Source organism: Microtus pennsylvanicus, chromosome 7 (assembly GCF_037038515.1).
Source record: "Microtus pennsylvanicus isolate mMicPen1 chromosome 7, mMicPen1.hap1, whole genome shotgun sequence".
Lineage (NCBI taxonomy): Eukaryota > Metazoa > Chordata > Mammalia > Rodentia > Cricetidae > Microtus > Microtus pennsylvanicus.
In genome coordinates, this window is record NC_134585.1 from 15,938,795 (window position 1) to 15,952,314 (window position 13,520).

Below are 13,520 nucleotides of genomic sequence, written 5' to 3' on the forward strand. Positions count from 1 at the left end.
ATTTCCTTAAAGACCTTACTTCCCTTGAAGCTTTGGTAACCTTTTATCTAGATGTCATAGATCCTTCCAGAGGCTTCCTCAGACTTGCTTCTGAAGGACTTCCTCAAGGGCCTACCAATCCAAACCTTTTATTTAATTGCTACCAGCATTTTCCGAATTCTGATTTCAACCACTCCAATAGAACGAAGTTGTTATTATCTTCATCCCCCAAGGCCACACAATGCCAAGTGACACATGGCATTGTCCAAGAAAGAGCAAAGTGGCACATACCTCATCTATACGTTGGCAATGGGCTCTTCCCTGAAGATAACTAAACAAAAATGACAGCCACGCAAGCTTCATTAGTTCAATCCAAGCTCTGGTGATGAAGCACATTGATACCTTTTAAAAAGCTATTCAAAGACACATGAGGATTTTACACAATACACAAAAAAATATACAGAACCAGGGACTTTTTTTTTAATAGCTAAACAATTTTATTGGCTTTTTTTTGTGAAATAAAAAACACGAAACAAACCACCATGGTTAAAGGCTAATCAGTGCCAACCAAATGAACCAGCCACTTGGTTCCAGCAGCTGTGAAGAACACGAGTGGATATTATTGCTTACGCCCCATGTTCATGGATGTGTCTGTTAGGTTTTGGCAAGAGTACAATCAGATGGAGCTTTGGTTGTTAAATCTGACTAGGACTACTCACTGAAAACACAACCTCTGGGATTTTTAAGGTGGCCATATGCCATTTCTCCCCGAGTCTTGACATACAGCCCCTCTCTCTATATACCCTTTCCTTCCATTAGCTATGTGCCCTATTGACAAAGTTAAGGGGGAAGGCTTGATCAGCCTTCCTCTTCCACTGCTCCCTCTCTGCCACGAGAGGGTGGTGCATCCCCAGGCCTTTCTAAGCTCTTGAATCTGGTACATGGCCGTGCCAGAAACAATCATCTGCCTGTGGTCTACACAGATTTTTCAAATGCATATGGCATTTGGAGTTTGGACTCAACTGTCTCCTTTCCATCTTTAGAAAAAAAAAAACCTAGAAAACAAAAACAAACAAAAAAAATCAATAGCCCTTAGCGTCAGTAAGGTGACCTCCCAACAGGATGAGCCCCAGTGTCCAGCACGCAACATCCCGTGGTAGGTGAGGTGCTATGACTCTCTAATGGTGTATGTGTGTGTGTGCGTGTGTGTGTGTGTGTGTGTGTGTGTGTGTGTGTGTACTGTAACATTTTAATCTGCCAAGGGGCAATGATATTGATGCCTCTTGAGAGCTCCCCTGCTCTCCACGTTCGGTTCTAACACTGAACTTCCCAAAGGACACGGGGTCAGAACTACCACACGATAGCACCATTTCCTAGGCTCTTGGGATTTGGCTCCTTTCTCTGCTGGAGAAAGCAAGACCCGGCCTCCAGCGCTGGGCTTTCACAGGCTCTGTGGTACTGCCGTAGAAGCAGGTGGTCTGCCTTGGCCTACTTTAGTGGTAACCTGAATTTTCCCTGGGAAGAGTTAAAAAAAAAAATACATGTCTTACAAAGTGAAGTTGGCTGCGGGTGCGAGGGCCAAGGTGACAGACCTGCAGACAGTGGGGCGAGCTTTCCCCCCTTCGCTCGTCTCTGTTCAGGTTACGGAACTTAGTGTGCCAGGAGAAGCGCATTAAGATACCAGAACACGGAGAGCCACCGACTCTGACACAGGCATCCAACGGTAGTGGCACTTGAACTCTGTCGTAGGTACCCAGGTCCGCCAGCTGGTCTTGCCCCTGATAGTACTGGGATTTAATAAGCCCTTCTGGTGATTATGAGGATTATCCCCTTGAATCTAGACAACTTAAACAATAAGATATTTGCCCTCACTGTCGTTTATATGGCACAGATAACCTTGTAATTACTAGCACTTAAATAGAAAAAATCTTGTAAGTAGGTAATGATACCAGTGTTGTTCACCAGCACAAAGATTAAGCACTTCCAGCTTGTACTTCAGTGGGGGGGGGTGATCTCAGCCCAACCCTTTACCTCACAACAAAAGGATAAGTCTGTAATTATGAGCAACGCTCGACTGTGGTCATGCGGGGCCGAGAGAATCACGGGGCAACTTCGTGGTCAACGTGTGGCCTCTGAAGTGAAGTAATACACAGTATTGTCATTTTAACTAAATACAAGAGACCATATAAAAATACTTTCCAATCGGAATCTAAAGCATGAAAGCTGGATTTGCTTGTCTTTGTATGTATAAAAAGGAACAAATAATGAACGGACTAAAGAGTATTGAGCTTCCTAACCAAAAAAAACCCAAAAAACAAAAAACCAAAATATAAAAAGACAGGTATGGGCTGAAGGAATGCGGTGAGTTAGTCAACTTCCTTTTATGTCCAGGCTCGTGGATGGCGAGCTTGTGCTTTGATCCTGATGGAGAGAAACGCACGCAAGTGGAAAAGCCAGTGCCCGAAACCCTAACTGCGCCAACGGCTGAGGAGACTGGTTTTTACAGTAGAGCTGTCAATGGTAGGGGTGGTCAGAGTGGATGGCGGTCCCCTTGGTCCCCTTCAGGCCACAGCTGGGGACGAGTGCCAGAAAAACCACTTTCTCCTCGAATAGTGCTTCTTCAGCGCCAGGTCCTCTTTCTCCCGCTCCCTCTTCACACGCTGGTAGTGGTCTTCCTCCTTCAGGTACCACACGGGGGGCCAACGGTGCCTCTCAAAGTACGCCTGGTTGTCTGGGGGCAAGGAGGGGAGGAGAGATACTGTCGGTGATTCCTGCTGCCCACTGACTGTCTTGGACGCTCAGTCCAGTCACATGTCCCTCATAAACCGCCCAGCAGACACCCCGAGGTGGCAGGAGCTATGAGCAGGGCTGTCTGCAGAAGGCAACATTAAGGTCTGAGATACAGAATCTGTGCTAGGCATAGAGACCACAAGCCACTGGATTTTCTTCAGAGTTGGTTGTCCATCCATAAACAAAGGGAGGCCAATTGCCTCAGCAATACTCAGTAACAGGGCACCCCTAATTCCAGCCCCTCCCCTATTCTCCAAGAAAGACAATCAGCAAAGAGAACCACCTCCTTTACAACTAAAATTCTTTGGGTCATGCCACTTGAATATTTGACCTACCACACACTCAAGGGGGACCGACCACATAATGCCCGCTGAGTGTGGTCCCTCCCGAGAACTTGGAAAGGGTAACGGATAGACGGTAGGGAACTCGTACGCATACCCTTGACCCTTACCTGCCGACTTAGATTTGATTTCCTTGCGGAACTTGGAGCAGACACTGTTGTAGTTGGTGCAGATGTGGTGTAAACACCAGGCGGCTAGCTGGTTGGCATTGTGAAACTGCAGGAAGGGAACCAGAAGTGGGGTCAGGCTCTGTTTGCTGAAGACAGGCAATGGGCGAGTGGCATGGCTCAGCAGGTAAAGGTGCGTGTTGCCAAAGCGTGGAAGAAGGAGAGGCCTGACCCGGGCAATTCCTCTGATCTCCACAGGCGTGCATGCTGTGGCACACACACGCACACACACACACACACACTAAAACAATACAAAAGTTTAAAACAAGTCTACAAAGAAATGCGAACCATTGTAAGGGCGGGGGAGGGAATGAAGAGATATAAAAAGCCTGTAGAACTAATATAAGTTCTTGCTTTGCCCTCAGGGTTCTGACTTTGACCATGGCTCTGATGTCAGCCAAGTATAGTGTTCATGTTCCTTCCCTCACTGCCTACTGAGATAGACGGTCCCCAAAATAAACGCCGTATCACACTGAGACTTTCAAGTATGCCTGGCTGTCCTGGCCTGCCTGCCCCCTTGGCCCTCTGGTGATAGGTGGCCATGCATGCCCTCTGGAAGGTACCAGTCAGCGGCAGATAGAACGATGCCATCTCTGTTTAAGGAGACTCGGCAATGGAATACTCCGTGTCACATGTCAGAGCTCGGCTCGCTGGGGCCAAGGATCGAAAGGCAAGAAGGCAGCATGCCACAGCTGTCCTGTACCTGTCCTCTGGTTACGTACGTAACAGCAGGCATGGGGGTGAGGTGGGAGGATCTGAAGCTTTTCTGGGTAGGTGCCTGCCGAAATGGCAGCTGAGGTCAAGGTGACTGCCCGAGGCCCCCAAACCAGATGGTCTACTCCCTGTGTCTCCTCTGACCCGTCAGGACACCCTTGCCCTTCTGCGCTCATCCTATGCATCTCTCTGGCTAATGGGGAACCTGGGAACGAGAACATGGTTCTTCTGAGGCTTGGCTCTTCATCTTTTCAAAGCCACTCTGGGGAGACGCGAACCCACAACCCCAATCATGGAGGTGGTTGGAGGCTGGTCCTTCCAGCTTCTTCTTCATGTTCAGTTTATCTCTGAACATAAAGGGGGGGCTTTCAACAGCTCAGAGAACTGGTTGCATGACTTGCTCCCCCCGATTTGAGATCAATGAGTCTTGGTGTTCAGATTGGCCACAGTGGGAGAATTTATACCACAGAAATTGCAAGGGCAAAAGATCAGGGTTCCACTGTATGTGAAACCCTCTTTGGCTTGAAAGTTAACAGGTAGGCTAAGACAGATGTCATGCTAATTTCCTGCCAGGGTCTGCCAAGGCTTAGTAGCAATCACACCACAGCCTGTCATGGGTGTATGGGAAGACAGGAAAAGGTCGCATTTTTACTTCCAGTGAATTGCCCAGTAGAACATTCTGGGCCATTACAATTTCTTCTATGCAGGATACTTATGGATAGAGCCCAGTCATAAATTATCCCTCACATTAGGGGAGGGGATATTTCCAAACACCTCAAATTTTGGACAACTGGTTCTGATGAGGCATGGAGCTTCTATTGCAGTGCACACCCACCCTCAGCTTCTGGTCTTCACTGGATGGATTTTCAAGCTGGGTTTTAGGAGTCTGTGACCGTAGGGGATCTGCTGCTCGGGTATACTGGAGGTGGTTCCCGGGACTTGGGGACCACACAGCCAGAAATTCTGAGGCAACTGGACTCAAGTCCGAGGCAACTGGCGGTTCCCAGTCCCAGTGTACCTTCTCCCTGTGAACTGAGCCATTGCCTGTGGCCACATTTGGCCGGGCTGAGCAACACCTGCCATAGTTCCACTGTCCTCTTCCTGAGGTCACCTCCTCTCCTGTGATTGGGCAACAACCACTTAAATTGCCTGACCTAAGGCTTGGTTAGCACTGTCCTTACTGAGAGAGAACAAAGGAAGCCAAACTCCACAGGCAGAAGGAAAAAAGAAAAAAAAAAAAAAAACAAGTTTAGAACTGAGTCTTCATGCCCTGACTCTGGAGTGTAAACTACTGTTTCTAAGTTTATGCTGGGCCCAAATCATTCTGCCTGCATATTCTGCAGTGGAAGAGAACTTCCATCTTCAGGGCTTCTTCTTGAACATTCTTTTCCCCTGTAAGGTTGGGAGGTCAAGGGTTGCCATCCTCCTGTCTTATGGATGAGGAAACTGAGGTAGAGTTTATCTTTGTGCCTAAACCTTGAGTTGGATCTCACCCAATCTTTACTTGGATCTGGAAGAGGTGTGTGTGTCTACTACATGCACACATGGATGTTTGTGTGGGGCTCATGGACACCGATACTAACAAAACTAATCTTAGAAAACTCAGGGAACCTTCAGTGAACCGTTCATTGGCAGGGGGGCTTGCAGAGCTTTATGGAATGTTCTAGAAACCAGTCTTGGCCAAATACTTCTCCAAGAACTCAAAGAAGGAAGAGAGGCACCATTTCCCCCTAAGCCAGTGATTCTCTCACATATGAAAGCATTGCCTCAGGAGGGCAAACCGGTATAGAGGAAGGGGCCATTGGGGTCTTTGTTTCAAAGGCAGCCCGGCAGGCGGGATGCTGATCAAACTCTAAAACTCTTTGATCTTTCCAGTGTAAAAGCACACCTCTGTGACATCTGTATTTGGATGGATGGGACAGTGGGATGTTTCTATCAGTGTTAAAGTGGGCTCGTGGGACACACACCAGGGATGGGAAATAAGGGCCCACAAACCTACCTGCGCCAATTCCAAGTAAGAGAGCACTTCACCATCGATGCCCACTCCACTCATGGCGGCCTTTGTGAGCTCCTGGACAGCGTGCTGCTCTGGGAAAGAGAGAGCAGGACAGGGTAAACCGCTTGGCCTGGAGGGGCTGGTCGAGGACCACTGGAGAAAAGAGGAGATGGTGGACACAGTTCTGGGTAGATGCTAGAAATGAGTCCCGGGCTGACTCGGGTGGTTTATTAGTACCCAACCCAGGCATCCATGTCTCTAGGGCCTCTGCCTCTAGAATAGTCAGAATTCTGTAGAACTCCATGACCCCACCTGGGATGAGAACCACGGACTACATGTGACTATTTCAACTTGGATAATTAATACTTAGCTCATTGGCCACACCAGCCCTGTTAAATACTCAATAGTCACACAGGCCTACCCCCTTGGAATGTACAGACACAGAAGAGATCCATTGCTGGCAGATGCCACACTAGACAGTGTGGTTCAAGTCTAGCATGGTCATGGGATCCTCTAAGTCCAGACACAGTCCTCTTTGAGTATATCTTCAAGGCTCGCTCTCTTTTGACAGCAAAGCCTGAATGATGGAGGACCATGTCTACTTGGGGAATTAAAAACTGATGATGTAGGTGATTTGGTAGAGCGCTTGCCTAGAACGCCTGAAGACTTGCATTTGATCCCCAGCACTGTGTAGACCAGCTGTGGTGGCCCACACCTGTAATCCCGTCGTTTGTGAGATGCAGGAAAATCAGAAAGTAAAGGTTTTCCTCAACTACTCAGGCAGTTCGAGGCCAGCCTGGGCTACTACATGAAACATCACTGAAAAAAATAAATGTGAAGGCATATATGTTGGCCTCAATAGTTACAAACAGATCACCCCAAGTTCCATCTCTTGGAATGTAAAGATGGGGAAGAACATTGGTCCTAAGTAATAAGACTCCAGTTGGAGAGGGCTGTGTCTGCTGTTGCCCTATGCCCAGCTCCTGCTGTTAGAGTATACACTGTGGCTCTGAGGCTCGGGTGACTGTTTCTCACCTCTGTTTGGGTAGTTTCCAGCCCCAGGCTAACATGGGTGTATGACGTTTTTGTTCACCTTAAGGAAGAGGGAATAGGTGTTTTTTTGTTTTTTTGTTTTTTTGGCTTACAATCCTGAATCACACTCCAATATTTCAGCAATGTCAAAGAGAGAGGGTGGGTTGGCTTATTTGTATTTTTTTCTTTTTAAAGCCATCTTTATTTATTTTGGTTAAAGTTTCTCCATTGTTTAGCGGTAACGCTGTTTTGTACTTAACAGACTGTAGCTTGATGTTAATGTAATTTTAATAATTCACTGAGATACCAGGAATTTCATGCTACAGCAGCCTGGGACTGACCCCGCACTGTCTGAGGTGTGTCTATCCTGTCCAGGCATGCCCGCCTCCTACCTGGCTCTGTGGTCTTGGGCCACACACTTGTTTGCACAAGTCGGTGCTCCCTTTGATCCAGCCCTCCTCAGCTGGACAGATTTACAGAACGATTTAGAGATAAATTTCCCCGAGAAGTTGTCTGGGCTCTCTAAGTAACAGTGTGACGGTTAATCGTGACTGTCACCTCGACAGCATCTGGGCTCACCATGGAAACGCTCCCCTGGGTGTGTCTCTCAGGATGGGTTTGGGAAGGTCTGGGGAGGAGGACCCGCCCTGAGTGTGGTGGTGCCGTCCTATGGGCTGAGTGCCCAGACTGAATGAATATGAGAAAAACAGATTCCCTACCATCCCTCCCTGTATCTGGGCTGCTGGTGCAGCGTGCCCAGCTGGCTGGCTACCCCTGCTGTCCTGCCTGCCCTGCCATGTTGAATTGCAATAGACCCATCGTTCGTCAGGTTGTGCCCGGTATTTGGCACAGTGATAAGAGATAACTAAACCAGCAGCACCTTTTTTTTTTCTTTCTGAAATTGGTTTAACACTGGACCGTGAAGTGTTTCCAGCCCAGAAACAGAGCCTGAAACACGAGGCAGAGATGGTCTAAACCAGCGGTTCTTGACCCTCCTGATGCTATGACCCTTGGATACACTTCCTAACCGCGTTGGGGTGACCCCCAGCCCTGAACTTGATTTTGTTGTTTCCCCATGACTGTAATTCTGCTGCTGTTATGAATTGTAAAGGAAATATATTTGGAGGTGGAGGTTTGCCAAGGGGGTCTCAACCCACACTTTGCTCGGACTGTGTCCACCGAATGCCGTAGGCAACCCAAGGGCCATGCAGGGAAGGTGTGCGGATCAGTACCAGCAGGATTTTATAACGTCATGCAAGAGGACTGGGGTGAGTTCCCACACAAGCTTTCTGAGGGTCACTTAAAAAAAATCTTTCATGTAGAAATCAGCCCCATGTTCTCTGTGTCAGATTTAATCTTTAAGTAAAAACACAACTATACTGATAGAGAACACAGAGCAGATTCAGCAGATTTGGTTCCAAGTGACTTTGGTCTATGAAAAACAAAATCAAATTTATCTTCAAAGGACTTGCGTATAATCTGCAGATGGTCACCTGGGCTTGGAACTCACATTTTTGAAAAGGGAATTCTCATTACAGCTCCCGGAAGCTAATGGGTGAAAAGTCATATACTCATTTGCATCTACGGCTTTAGCATATTGGGGAAATGACTTTTTTTTTCCTTATTCTCTTTCTTTTTTCTTTTTCTTTTGTTTTTTTTTTTTGTTTGTTTGTTTTTTCTGAGACAGGCTTTCTCTTGGTAGCCCAGGCAGTCCTTGAGCTTGCTTGGTAGGCCACTCTGGCCTTGAACTCAAGTAGATTCACCTGCCCCTGCCTCCTGAGGGCTGGGACTAAAGAAAGGTGTGCTCCACCATGCCTGGGTGCAAATTCTTTCTTTTAAATTGGGGAAGAAGCAAGAAAAAAAGAGAACTCTATTTCCAGGTAATTTGTGTATCAGAGGGCAGAGAAATCGCGAAAGTCATTGCTAGAAGGTGTAGTACATATTGCACAGTTTGGCTTGTTCTCCGCTCATTTTGTGACTCAGTTATTCGGAAAGTTTTGGTGAAAAGCCTCATGGGCAGAGACAGTTCTCCCAGGGCTCGAGGAAGGCCAGTAAATGACAGTGTGTCTCTACTTTCACTGGAATTAGTTCTCGGGCAAGTATCAGGCTAAGCACCCTGACTGCTAACTCCTACCTCTAGGGAAGGCCGCACAAGGCTTAACATTTTTAAAATAAGGGATTTAAATGTATATATTCCACCCAGACTTGCTTCAGCTTACCCACTGAACAAATGTAGAAGTTACAGAAAAGACTTCCGAAGTTTAGCCAAATCTTTTTCTCCCCCTCCCGAAATGAACTTGACAGTGTCAGAGCATTTTCAAAAATAGCTTTAAGAAAAAGAAAAAAAAAAAACTAGGTGGTGGTAGCACACGCCTTCAATCCCAGCACTTGGTGCGGCAGAGGCAGGCAGAGCTCTGTGAGTTCAAGGCCAGCCTGGTCTACAGAGTGAGTTCTAGGATTGCCAGGGCTATACACAGAGAAACCTGTCTTAGAAAATAATAATAATAATAATAGAAAAAAGAAATACTGCTCAAAACCAAACACATGCTTCCCATGTTCCAACCCATGTTCTAAGGACTTTATGTATTCGCCACACCCGATCCTCACAGCTTGGCGGCAGCTCACGGACCCATTTTAAAGCGAGAGAAGACTGAGACACAGAGCTCAAGTCTCACAAAGGACAAGTCACTTAGCTGGGAAGCAAAGGGACCAGGGTGGGGAGCCTGGGGGAGATGACTTCAGATCCTCTGTTCTCTACCTCTCCGTTAAATGTTCCTTCCTCAAAGGCTATGCCTGTGCGCAGCACCGTGCCGTGGAATAATGCTGACCCGCTAGCTTGATTCCAAATTTTGTGGTCCACATAAGATTCAGTGTGTGCCTCCAAAGCCAGGTACCCACCATCATACATTTACAAAACCAAACAAACTAACGGGGCCTATCAGAGAGTGGTTTCGGAGATACTCCTTGCATCAAATTAGGCTGACTGATAGACTGGACTGATCCCCACCCCCATCCCACCCCTACCCAGGACTGTTCGGTTTGGAAAGATAGAAATTAGAGTCTGAACCTTGGCAATCTTGTATTTGTTTAAGTGCCATTTTTTGTTTTGTTTTGTTTTGTTTTTTAATCAACGTGGCTACCAGACACCAAGTCACCAGCCTTACCTACGAGTGCAACCAAGTGTGGCAGGCAAAATCTGTTTGCCAAGGCAATTAACTCCAGGGGGTCCAGGTCCAAGTTGGGCGACAACTGCTTGGTGTAGAGGTATTCCAACACCGCCTGCATCGATGTCTTGTTTATACTGGGGAGATGCACCTGCAACAGTGTACAGAAGACTCAGTGCTGCTGCAGAAACCAGGGACTGCTCACCTGCCGCACGCTAGGGGGGCTGCTAAGCATCCCGACCACGTGACCTGATTGGCTCTGAGGCTGTGCTGAGAGGGCCTTTCGGTATTTATGGCTGTAAACCTACCGGTTTGATTTGTAGGTGCAAGAGAGAGCGTTGCTACCTGACAGAGCCTGGTGTGGCATGTTTTAAATGGCTATTTGGGCCTATAAATCAGACAAATGGGTCGTAAATGTATTATGACATTATGGGCCCTTCCTGCCAAGAACCTGAAGATACTCGGTTGTGGAGCGAGAAATCTTTCGGCATGTGACATGTACGAGGAGCTGTTAGTTGGACTGCTACAGACATAACGGATCCCCTCTCTCAGGTGGCCATGACCACACTAGCGGTACAGGGACACACTGCATTCTGATGACCCTTCAGTGTCTGCCAGCATGGTGTCTATACTTCAGTATTCTCTCCCACAAGCACACGGGCCAGAACTACAGATATATCACTGGGTCTCTGCAGAGTAGAGTAGCCAAAGAACCCCTGCCTGGTACACCTGGAGACATGGTTTGAGCTGGATGCGGGGCATGGTCCCCTTCAGGATGCCCACAACCTCTTGTCCCATGTGTGTGGGGCTTTTGTTTATAACACATTATACTTTCTAAGAGGCCAGGGAATGACCTGAGGCCTCCGTCCTATGTGGAGGAGGGGGACACAAATCAGTGGGGTTACCCATTGTGTTTCAGACCTTCACTAACTTTGTGGGGTGATTTGAATGGAAAGGGCTCCCACGGGCTCAGAAGGAGTGGCACTATTAGGAGGTGTGGTCTTGTTAGCGTAGGTGTGGCCTTGTTGGAGGAAGTGTGTCACTGGGGGTGGGCACTGAGGCTTCAGAAGCTCAAGTCTGCCTAGTGGCTCACCTGCTCTTCCTGCTGCCTGCCGATCAAGATGTAAAACTCTCAACTATCTCTCCAGCATGTCTGCCTGTGGGCCACCGTACTTCCCGCCATGACAATAATGGACAGAACCTCTGAACTGTCAGCTACCCCCAATTAAATGTTTTCCTCCATAAGAAGCACTGTGGTCATGGTGTCTCAGCACAGCAATCAAACCCCAACTCATACACTCTACAGGGTGGGGACAGACAGGGTACAGAATGGCGCTCTTTGTTTTTTGGACTGGAATGCAGATTTAATAGAAGATTCTGTGCCCAGCTTTCTGTACACACCATCTAATATGATTCTTACATCTGTCCTCGGAAGAAAAGACTATTAACTTTGCTGTTTTATGGGCAAGGACACGGCAGTCAAGGAAGCTAAGTTTCATGCCCAGGGTTGTAGGGTTAGTCAGCCATGACTGGGATTTAAACCTAGGGAGCGCAATTCTGAAGTTGCGTAACCCGGAGTCTCCTTATGCCAGTGCTTTGGGTTGCAGAGCAATAAAGCCTTGGCTCTCACAAGTAGTTCTGGGAACCACAGTTCTAATTTGAAAGGATGAATCATTATAGACTTCTTACTCGGATGCTTTAACAAAACAGAAGACAGCATATAAAAATATACCTCCCCATATATATGTGTGTGTGTGTATATATATATATATATCTTTATGTATGCATGTATGTATTACATATGGTTCCATCTTTATGGATGCATGACTATATCTGTGCTATAGGATTAGCCACTTCATATATAAACACACATAAAGGGAGCCTGTTGCAAATGCACCTGAACACGCATACATGTATCCCCTTCACATTCTACGTGGGCTCATGGACGACCTTCCCAGAGTAAAACTATTGCCATTTTTGATGTTATCCCCCTGGGTAGTCACCGGCCACATCGGAGGCAGAATCTACTTCCAGGCAGAGTTATTCTCCCACATGTCATGGAGGAAGGCTCCGAACAAACTTCTAGAAATATTAAGCAGGCTTATCCCCTGCTCTCAGACCCAGGTATCAAAACCAATGATGATTTGGTAAATAAACACCTGGGTTGTTAGTACTGCTCATCATTTCCAGTGCCCCGTATAACCTCTGTGATGACAGAATGCGAGGAGTCAAAACTGATATTAGGAGCTTAAAATAGCCCCAAGCTAAGACTGTCGTTGGCCGCTGCTGGCGCTTCCACCTCTCCTGTCCCTTTGGTTTCCAGGACAGACTGTAACAACACACGCTGGCTCATCTGTGATGTGCCAATGATGGCACAGAGATGTGCATTCCCTTCCCCTAGCTGTGCCACGCAGGAATAATTTCTTCCACTGTGCATCTGACCTTGGGCATGCTTGTGCGTTTGCTTGCACACACATCTTTGTTTACAGGCATACGCATTTATATAGTACTAACAACAAGCTGACAGAAGCCATGGGCTCCTCTATGTATATAAACATATGGTGAAATTTTTTTCTCTAGAATGGTGTTTGGACTCATGGAATTTTTTTTAGGTAGATGGCCTTTTTTTACATACTTGAATGCTAAGGTGCAAAACTTTCATATTTGACCTATTTTATAGTAAAAGCACCTGTGTTTTATAAAACGTTAAGAACTATGATCTCAGACATCAGGGCAGAGAGCGTGTGCTGTCTCAGCTAAGGGGATCTGCTCTTCCAGAAATGGAGGTGTGTCTTTAGGAGATAGGGAAAGAGTGTGTGGGTTGGCCCAGAGGTATGCCAAAACACAGCCCAGGGGCACACCAATCAGTCCTGTGTGGCCTTCAGTAAGTCACCCACTTTCTCTGTCCCTCAGATTCCCCATCTGTGACTCAGGAAGAATTCAGAATGCTTGCCAATGTTACTTCTTCACTAAGGCTGGGTTTTGAAACCTCTCAGATTCCCTTGGCTCTGTGTGCTTAGAGCGCTTGCCAGGCTGCTCAGCAAAGGTAAAATGGGCATCGGAAACACAGATGTGACAAGGGGCGGTTTCTGGGAACAGGAGATGAGAGTCCAGTGAGCACGGCCCTGGCTCCCAGAGGTCCTCAAAGGGCTCTGCTGTGTGTAATCGCCAGAGGCCAGCTGCTTCCCTTTCGCTAAGATGACGTCAACACCTTTGAAGGGATGACTCATTTTGGCAGATCATCTTAGGGACCCTTTAGGGGTAATCAACACATGAAAAGAAACATAAAACACTTTCATAACATGCATTTCCCCCTCAGAGCTGATGGCTTTTTATA

The 13,520-nt window shown here is 47.2% G+C and overlaps 1 protein-coding gene across 5 annotated transcripts in view; it reads right to left on the reverse strand.

Annotated features, from left to right (window-relative positions):
• Window positions 1–461: 461 nt before the first annotated feature.
• Window positions 462–13,520, reverse strand: part of Rhobtb1 (Rho related BTB domain containing 1) — a 112,730-nt gene continuing 99,671 nt past the window's right edge. For all 5 annotated transcript variants that reach the window (XM_075980053.1, XM_075980055.1, XM_075980056.1 and 2 more), the window contains 4 exons: window positions 10,184–10,334; window positions 5,991–6,079; window positions 3,221–3,326; window positions 462–2,710 (listed from right to left, as the gene is read on the reverse strand). In XM_075980053.1, the coding sequence (XP_075836168.1) occupies window positions 2,541–2,710; window positions 3,221–3,326; window positions 5,991–6,079; window positions 10,184–10,334 (516 nt within the window). In that variant the 3' untranslated portion in view covers window positions 462–2,540. The remainder of the gene's footprint in view (window positions 2,711–3,220; window positions 3,327–5,990; window positions 6,080–10,183; window positions 10,335–13,520) is intronic.